Source organism: Triticum dicoccoides, chromosome 2B (genome assembly GCF_002162155.2).
Source record: "Triticum dicoccoides isolate Atlit2015 ecotype Zavitan chromosome 2B, WEW_v2.0, whole genome shotgun sequence".
NCBI lineage: Eukaryota > Viridiplantae > Streptophyta > Magnoliopsida > Poales > Poaceae > Triticum > Triticum dicoccoides.
In genome coordinates this window covers 48,259,958-48,269,699 of record NC_041383.1, presented here as the reverse complement: position 1 = coordinate 48,269,699, position 9,742 = coordinate 48,259,958, and the positions used below count along the sequence as shown (strand labels likewise).

The 9,742-nt window shown below is 45.7% G+C and overlaps 1 protein-coding gene across 1 annotated transcript; it reads right to left on the bottom strand.

Annotated features, from left to right (window-relative positions):
* Positions 1-1,510: 1,510 nt before the first annotated feature.
* On the bottom strand, positions 1,511-6,736 carry LOC119362052. The gene is made up of 3 exons (XM_037627223.1): positions 6,478-6,736; positions 3,150-3,240; positions 1,511-2,129 (listed from the first exon to the last, which is right to left on the bottom strand). The coding sequence occupies exons 1-3, from the start codon at positions 6,643-6,645 to the stop codon at positions 1,864-1,866; spliced, it is 525 nt and encodes a 174-aa protein (XP_037483120.1). The 5' UTR covers positions 6,646-6,736; the 3' UTR covers positions 1,511-1,863.
* Between the last annotated feature and the right edge of the window lie 3,006 nt (positions 6,737-9,742).

Here is a 9,742-nt window from a genome sequence, read left to right as displayed (position 1 = left end):
CCTGCCACCACCAGCTCCCACCATGACCGCCAAAGAGGAGGAGGACGAGATGGTGAGGAGGGTCTTTGAGGACTCCGAGAGGGAGTACAAGCCCAACTAGTGGGAAGACCTCGATGTGATGATGGCACTGTCGGCCACCGATGACATCACCATACTCGAGCTGGAGGTGAAGGAGGAGGTTGTTGGGGAGCCTCCCGCCGCGCCCAGAACGTGGCTTTGGTGGGGTAGTCCTGGATGTGGACATCCACGGTGCCACGCAGCCCACCTTCATCGCCGCCTCATGGGTAGGCCCCAAGCCATGCTCACCGGCCCGGCCACAGCGACAATAAGAGTCACCCGCCCCACTTTGGCAGCCAACAGAGGTGCCGCCCCGCCCACCTTTGGTAGCCACTGTCGTACATCACCCTCGCTATGGACGAAGATGATAGCAGCTGAAGACGACCAGCACGACAACGATGGCCCAATCTAGGGTTTCTTATTATTTATTTATTTTATTTCAAGTTCAATGTCAACGTTGGCCATGACTTTGTGGGTGTTTTAATTTAATGTAATATATGTATATTGTTTCTATTTATTTGTATTGTCTTTTTTGTGTAAATTAAATCCATAACCCAGAAAAATAGTTTTAATGCGGTTGGGCGCCCGAAGGGCGGACGGCCACAGAACGGACGCTCGAGTCCGGTTTGCCACAGAAATGGACAAAAACAGGACAAAAGTCATGTTCGTTTCTGGTCCTGTGTTAGAGTTTGTCTTAAGAGAATCGTTGAGTGGGCCAAGCCTCTGACGACAACGACTTTCAAGTCCACTACACTTAAAAATAAACAATAAGTGAGGCATCTATTAGATCTCACCATATCTCACGAGGAGAGCGACCCGAGAGAAACACACACCCCTATGAGTACCATTGAGGTGGGACAAGCAACCAACCACAATAACTTTCAAGTCCACTGGAAAGGAACACTAAGTGGGGCATCTATTAGATCTCATGAGGAGAGCGACCCGAGAGAAACACATATCCCTACGAGTATCATTAAGGTGGGACAAGCAACCAACCACAATGAATTTCAAGTCCACTAGAAAGAAACACTAAGTGGGGCATATATTAGATCTCATGAGAGCGACCCGAGAGAAATGCATATCCCTATGAGTATCATTAAGGTGGGACAAGCAACCAACCACAATAACTTTTAAGTTCACTAGAAAGAGACACTAAGTGGGGCATATATTAAATCTCATAAGAGCGACCCGAGAGAAACACATATCCCTATGAGTATCATTAAGGTGGGACAAGCAACCAACCACAATGACTTTTAAGTCCACTAGAAAAAAACACTAAGTGGGGCATCATTAGATCTCATGAGAGCGACCCAAGAGAAACACATATCTCTATGAGTATCATTAAGGTGTGACAAGCAACCAACCAGAATGACTTTCATGTCCACTAGAAAGAGACATTGAGTGCGGCATCTACTACTCCGTCCGTCCGAAAAAAGTTGTCCAGGGCGTAGTTCATTTACAATTTTGCAAAAAAGTCCTTAGGATTTTAAATCTCGTGCTAATCAGCCCCCTCTTCTTCTTCCTCCTTCCGCCATCATCTGCGCGCACCGTGGTCGCCCCAGCCACCGTCGGCACCCGCAGGGACCAGCGCGCGACGACGGCCAACCTGCGCCACCCCTGCCCACCTGTGCCGCCCGCACGGAGACGAGTTGCGCCACCCGCCGGCCACCTACTCCTCCGTGGCGACCACCTCGATGGGCGGCGGCGACCACCTTGATGGGCGGCGGCTCCATGACTGAAGGGCACTGCACCGCCGCTATCCCCTCCAGCGGTGACCCCTCCCGCCAGCCCAGGGCTGGGCCGCCACTATCCCCTCCCGCCGCCCAGGGCCTGCGCCGCCGCTATCCCTTCCCGCCGTCCAGGACCTGCGCGCGCCTGCGTCTCGAGCGCCTGGAGCTGGAGCTCCCGGCGGGCCTCGACCTGAAGCTCGTCCTCAAGCTCCCAGCGGGCCTGCTCCTGTGCAAGTTGCTGCTCCTCCGCCCGTAGCTCCCCTGCTCGTGTTGCTGCTGGTGAGAAGAAGCACCCCTCTGTAAATCTGCTCCTCTGCCTGCTTGCTCGTGGTGCTCCAATTTCTGCACATTGCAATTTCAAACACTATTCATCATGTTCACTGAAGAAAATTGATCTGCTTTTAAGAAAACTGATCATGTTCTCTGAAGAAAATTGATCTGCTATTAAGAAAACGGAACATGTTCTCTGGACTGATAGCATCAATTTAACTGAATGCATCAAGAGCAACTGGTCCAGATTTTGGCAAAATTACAAGTTAACTAAATGCATCATCAAGAGCAACTGGACCAGATTGTTGCTGTTATGGTCTAAAATGGGAGAAGGAAAAAATGTTATGCCTGTCAATTGTTGAATTATTCAGAGTATTTGAATTATTCAGAGATCCATGTTCTGTATCCAGGATAATGCACAATTGCAGTGTCCATGGATCACAGGATAATCAATTGCAGTGTTAAATTCAGTCAGTGTGTACTCCAAGTAGTGATTTTAAATTCAGTCATCAAAATACAGTCAATTTTTCTACACAATCTGCAGATGAGTGTAAATTCAATCAATAACTTGCACTAAGGAATTTGTTCTCCAGGTAGATATGAGTGTAAAAATTGTCCAATAATAGTAGTGTCATGGTGAGCTAAAGATTATGCAGATGAGTTTAAAAATTAAGTTCCCAGGCAGATAATGGTCCAATAATAATAGTGTCATCCTGTTTTTGCTAATTTATCATTGCGAAGCACTTGGTACAAAGCTGGCATCCTGCCATGGAAGACAATGAACTGTTTTGTGTTTTATTAGCAGAGAAGATAATGCAAACTATCAGTACAGTAGTTTACACGGGATGATCCACTCCTTATGGTTGGAACAACAGCAGCATGAAGATACATATCAACTACAGTAGTTTACCACAACAACACTAGAGTTACGGTAGTTTACTTGTTTGTTAGGACAAAAACATCTAAATTGAGCATCTACAAATTCAAGTTGGGGAGGTTGATGCCCTTGGTCTCCTCCACAGATCAGACAAGCAGAATGAACCACTATCCTAGTAACTAACAGAAGATAATTTCAATATTCAGAATGTGTACCTGCACTAGTTGTCAACAAGAAATATAGTAAAAGTTGAGATGTACTCCTGGCCCCTGCTTTTGTTTGCTTTTTAATTCCTGGCCCTGGTCCCTGCAAAAAAAGAGAGAGATGTAGTAGGACCTGTAGTTGCTTATGAACAAGGAGTACTTTTAATATCTACTTTTCCTTTCTTGGTTTCTTTGCTTTTTGTCTAGGATTCTTCATGGTTTTCTTGTTATGACTATATGCTCACCATTCATCTTTTGTATACTCTTGTTATGAGATCAGACAGGAGCACACAACTATGAATTTGAATTTGATGCCGGAAGAGGAGGACGAAGCTCAAGAAGAAGAACAAGCTCAGCAGGGTGATGCTATGGATTTGAATTTGATGCCGGAAGATGAGGACGAAGCTCAAGAAGAAGAACAAGCTCAGCAGGGTGATGCTATTGATTTGAACTTGATGCCGGAAGATGAGGATGAAGACATTGAATTGAATTGGTTTCCTGAAGAGGAAGAAGCTCAATATGCACAAGAAGATGCAGAAGTGCAAGAAGCTCAAGATGCACAAGAAGATGCAGAAGTGCAAGAAGCTGATGCACATGGCAATCCAAGAGGGAAGGACTTGACAGACAAGGACAGACATGGTGTTTACTTTGCTCTGCGAGTAATCGAGCTTAGAGATGGACAGGTTCACGTGTATGACAAGGTGCTCATCGCGACTATGCTGAATGTTCACCTGCGAACAGTTACAAGAATATGGAATCTAGCCAAACGACAACTTGAAGCAGGCCAAGAAGTTGATGTTTCAACCAAGAAGAACAAAAGTGGTAGGAAGAGAAAAGAACTAGATCTGTCGAGAACAGCCACAATCCCTTTCAACAAAAGAAGAACAATCCGTTCTCTAGAAAGGTGTTTAGGTGTGCCCCGATCAACCCTACATGACAGATTCCAATTGCAAGAGCTGAAACGCATCACAAGCACCATCAAACCCACCCTCAAGCCACATAACAAGATAGCGAGACTAAAGTTCTGCCTATCCATGATGGATGAAAGATGGATATCAAGTCCTTGGCCCAGTTTCAAGCCAATGACAAATATGGTCCACATCGATGAGAAGTGGTATGACATGACTCGAGTGAAGAGTAGCTACTACGTACTGCCTGGAGAGGAAGAACCAAATCGAACTGTGCACAATACTCATAGCATTGGGAAGGTAATGTTTCTAACAGCTGTGGCCAAACCTCACTACAATGAAGATGGGGAGATGACATTTGATGGAAAACTTGGCATTTGGCCGTTCGTGGTAGAGACCGAGGCACAACGAACAAGCCAGAACAGAGATAGGGGGACAATAGAGTTGAAGCCGGTCAAAGTTACTAGACCTGTGTGCAGAGATTACCTGATCAATAAAGTAATCCTGCCATTCAAGACAAATGGCCTGACGGTGATGAGGACACAACGATCTTTATTCAACAAGATAATGCAACACCGCATGTCCTCCCTAATGATGCTGGTTTTCTAGAAGCCGTGGCACAGATAGATCTCGATATTCGATTATTGCAACAACCACCAAACAGCCCTGAGCTCAATGTTCTAGATCTTTGTTTCCACTGCTCCCTCCAATCCCTAACTGACTGCAGAGCGCCTATGAATATACAGGAACTGGTACAGGGTGTAGAGGAGGAGTTTGAGAACTACGATCCCCATAAGCTGTTCAAAAGCTTTATGACGTTGCAAGCAGTCATGGTGGAAGTGATGAAAGATCAAGGAGGAAACAACTACAAGATGCCGCATCTGCATAAGGAACGTATACAGAATGCTGGAGAGGAAATAACCGGTGTATACTGCAGTCCGGAGCTAATTACTGACACCAAGGCCATTATAGAACAAGGAAATGAGTAGATAGGGAAAGGAAAAAGAAAGGGACAAGGAAAGAGAAAAGGAATAGGAAAAGAAAGGATAGGAGTATGTCATGTGTATGTCTTGTGTATGTCATGTGTCATGTGTATGTCTTGTGTATATGTGTATGTCTTGTGTATGTCTTGTGTCATGTGTATGTCATCTACAAAATTATTTGGATTTATTGGAATTATTTGCATTAAGTTGGAATTATTTGAATTAAGTTGGAATTACTTGAATTAGCTAGGTTTATTTGAATTAAGTTGGAATTATTTGAATTAAACAAGGTTTATTTGAACTAAGTTGGAATTAGCTAGATCTTCTTCTTCTTCTTCTTCTTCTTCTTCTTCTTCTTCTTCTTCTTCTTCTAGAAGCACAAGCAGTACAAATATTACTAGAGATGATGATCATTGTTATACACCATTTGTCCAATTGCAAACAATTACTCCAGAAGCTTGTGTATACACCATTTGTCCATTTGTGTATATACTCTTAACTACAGTAAGAACTTGTCAAAATTCAGAAGATTCTTCTAAAGGTTACAGTGGCAACTCCAGAAGCTTTACCCAAAAATTGAGCATGGCATCTACAGGTTACAGTGGCAACTCCAGTAGCTAAGCCTGCCAAAGTACTCATGTCCTTTTCAAAAACATCATGAGTCCAAAATCTAGGAGACAGTTTTATGTGTAAAACATTCTGATTTTTTACACTGAACATTTCTGGATTACTAATTCAGTCCGAACATGTCACAACATTTCTGAATTTTGTAAACTGAACTTTGTATTCTTCTTGCTTTACTTGAACAAGAGGGCCATCATGAATCAAAGAGAGTAAACTAAATTTTTGTACTCTTACTTCCATAATCCACCATGAATTGCTAGGTACTGTATCATCCAAGCCAGAACACTAGAAAACCAAGATAGTTTGAGATAGAAAAATAAATATTTCTTTTATGTGTGTATGGAGTAGTTTTGACAGCAGTAGTTTTGACACAGTTCACAAGATCTTATTCATACTCCAAGCATTATTCATACTCCAAGATAGTTTTGACAGCAGTATAATTGTGCTGTATGTCAATCAGTTTCTACTCCAAATTTGATTTTATTTGATTTTATTTGAGAATTAAGTTACTCTAAATGGAGTACCAAATTGTGAGAACAAGCCATCTGAAAAGAGCACTAGCTAAGATCTAATCCTTATGTCCAGTTAACCACTAATTTAGGAGCATATCAGAGACAAATGTTCAGAGACAAACTTGATGTTAATTTAGCCATGTTCAGAGACAAATTAGACTTGACAGTAAAGATCAAAATTTCAGACTTGACACATAAATCAGACTTAGCCAATGTTCAGTCTTAAGCAAATCTCAGAAGCAGCAAATTTCAGTAAAAAAAATCAGGTTTTACACATAAATAATGGACGGGAATTGAAGGAGGGAGGCTTAACCTGCCAACAAGATGCCACCGCCGTCGTCGAGCTCGCAGTACAGTATGTGCAGGGATGGTGGAGCTCGCAGTACAGAAGACGTCTCTGCCGCCGTCGAGCTCGCCATCGAGGTTGCTGTCGTCGGGCTCGTCGGCTACGTCTCCCGCCGTCTGGCCTCACAGCCACCATATCAGCCTCGCCGTCGCCGGATCTGAAGCAGCCGGAGCAGAGTGCGGAGGTCACTAGGAAGGGGGGAAGCTAGGGGAGGAAGGCAAGCTGGAGCTGCCGAGCAGGAGAGAGCGGCGGAGGAGGCGGCGAGCTTTGGCGGTGGTGGAGCTTCGCCGCAGCGCCGAGGAGGACCTGGAAATGGCCGCCGCCGAGCAGATCGAAAGAAAAAATCAGTCTTCTCCTCGTCGAGGATCACCATGGGGAACGAGGAGGGGAACAAGGAGAGGGAAGCTGCGTCGGAGGCGTGGGGTGGGGGAGGCGTGGTGCGGGAGAGCTCCGGCGATGCGGGGAGCTGCGGGGGAGCCGCTGCGGGCAAGCTGCGGAGGAGCTGAGATGCGGGGGAGCGGACCTCCGGCGCGACAGAGGAGCGGAGGAGACGGCGGGAGCTGTGGGTTTATCGGGAATCTGCTGGGGGGGTTTTCAGAAAAACACCTTGAGGACAACTATTCCCGGACGGAGGGAGTAGATCTCAGCGAGGATAGCGGCCGAGAGGAGGGCAGCCTTTTGAATATTGTAAAAGCACCATCAGTTTCTCATGGCATCGTCGTATCGCAAAAATGAAATAGATGCCTATTCCCTCGACCTCGATCAACAGCTCCGATACGTTGAAGCAGCTGGCCACATATATGTGTGTCCCCGTTCCGCCGCTGCAACAATAGCGTTGCGTATACTTTTGCCGTTTGTAAGGCACTGGCGATTGGCGTGCTGCATCTCCCCGACTCGCCGCTGCCCTCATCTCAGCTAGAATTCATCAGACGGTGACAAAATTCAACGAATTATTAAGATATTTTCCTTTGGGAAGTGGTATTTTCCTTCGGGAAGTGGAGGTTGCAAGCACACAATTATTTACACGCATGTAGTAGGACCTAGTAAACTTTCAAGATTTTCAACTGTAATACATCAACGGGAAAGGTTGCATAGTCATGTCATTGTTTGTTTCAACAGGTCCGGAATATGCCTTTTGCAAGTGGATACGAAAAGTGTAGTCTGAGACAAAACAAGTGCAGCCACCGGACAGCGGAAGAGATTGTTGGCGCCGCCTCATCGCAACGCCATCTTCTTCTTCCTCACGATCTCTCCCTCTCATGGTTTTGTCTCACACAAGAACTCACACTGGTGAGAAGAACTCAACACACACACACACACACACACTTCACCAAGGATCAGCACAAGAGCTTTGCCGAGAGCATCCTCTCCTTGGTGTACACGCGGTGCTACATTTTTCTACAGGCTCCCACGACGTCCCTTTTTTCCATTCACTTGTTCACCTTAAATAGCCAAGTACAAGGGTCTCACACCCAGCCTAGCCCGGCAACTATCTCCATGGTGTACGCGGTTGAAGCAGGTGGCTACGGTGGTTTTTACCCAACATGGGTGGCAGCATAATCTCCGGATCGGTCCACCATCCCTTGCGACATAGGCATAGTGTCGGTCTATAGGACTCTACTGTCGCCGATTTGTCATTTATTTCCATTCATTTTGTCAGACTTTCCGTGTTGGGCTGTGTGCATCCTAGTTATGCAGAGGCCGGGTGTTACTCATAATGTTTTGTATCCGCTTGATGCTACATTTCGAGATAATAAAAGTGCCCTTTATAAAAAAAAACAGAGATGACTACACTTGTGAGTGGTATTGAAGATTCTGGCGCTGGGCGATGGACTAAGTTGAAGAAGAGATGGTTCTCACGGAAACATATAATAGAGCTTAGGCATCGGGACCTCGTTATCCTGTCTGCCGGTTCTTCTTGAGATCGGTGAAGTTGTCTCATAGTCAAAGCAGATAAGACGGCCATTAAACATGACGAGACAATCAAACATCTCTTTTTTCAATGCAAATTTGCACGTTCTACGTGGTCAGTCATTTAAATAGTGTTCAATTTATATCCGCCCACAAGTGTTGCCAATATTTTGGGTCATTGGTTGGACGGCATTTCAAATAGGTTCAAAATGCTAATTCGGGTGGGAGCATATGCCTTATTATGGGCACTCTGGCTATATAGAAATGATTTGGTTTTCGAGGGCAAAAACACCTCTCCTTTGCAGGTTATTTTATGCTGTACGCACTCGCTTCGTACGTGGTCTACACTACATCGAACGGAGTATCAACCGCTATTCAAGGCGGCGTGTACGCGGTTGAAGCGGGTGGCCAGGGAGGTCTTCGCCCAGCATGGGTGGCAGCATAATCTACGGATAGCCGCACCAACTCCTTTGACATAGGCGGACTGTCGGTCCTGTATGATCCTATTGTTACTGATATGTCGCCGTTTTATATTCTCTCAATTTGTTTTTGTTTGGCTGTTTGCATCTTAGTTATGCAGAGGCCGGGTGATGCTCATTATGTTTCGTATCCGCTTGATGCTACATTTTGAGTCAATAAAAATGCCCTTTATCGAAAAAGCTTAACCGGTCTACGCATGATAGCAATAGGGTACTGTTCTGCTTGTGTGCGTTTGTTTCAGAAGCAGACGAAGGGAGCAGACAAAACAAATCTGAGCGTGTGCCTTTCTCTCCTTGCCCATCTCTCTCTCGCCTGCGCCTTTTCTCTCCTCTTCTTCTCTCTACCTCTCTCTCTCCTCACTGTACACACCTTCTCCTCCATCCCACCTCCTGGGCACCATTGATCCATCTAAAGAAGAGAGAGAGAGAGCGAGAGAGAGAGAGAGAGAGAGAGAGAGAGAGAGCGTTTTTGCTAAGAGAGATGCTGTGAGATGTGAGATACAGAATGGGAGAATGGTGTTGTGTGTGAGAGAGAAAAGGAAGAGAGAGAGAGGTGCTGTGGGAGACATAACAGAAGGGGGGAGACAGGTACTGTGAGAGACATAACCGAAGGGAGAGAGAGGTGTTGTGCGTGTATGACAGAGAAAAAGAGGAGAGAGGTGTCGTGAGCGAAGGGAGATATGTGTTCGGCATCAGAGAGAAAGAATCAAAGAGAGGGAACCGTGATGATGGTGAGAATCTTTTCAGTACAGCCAAGCACATCTCGAGAGGCAGGGCGCTGAGCCAAGGGCCTAGATAGCACAGCCTGGTGCGTAGGCTCAAGAAATCCACATTCATGGTTC

Bases quoted from the DNA above. Each gene is read 5' to 3' on its own strand.
- LOC119362052 (XM_037627223.1), bottom strand. From the start codon at position 6,645: ATGGTGGCTGTGAGGCCAGACGGCGGGAGACGTAGCCGACGAGCCCGA. The intron at 3,241-6,477 runs GTTAAGCCTCCC...CTTTTTTTGCAG, and splicing joins CGGTGGCATCTTGTTGGCAG to GGACCAGGGCCAGGAATTAA. The intron at 2,130-3,149 runs GTACACATTCTG...TGCAATGTGCAG, and splicing joins CTTGTTGACAACTAGTGCAG to AAATTGGAGCACCACGAGCA.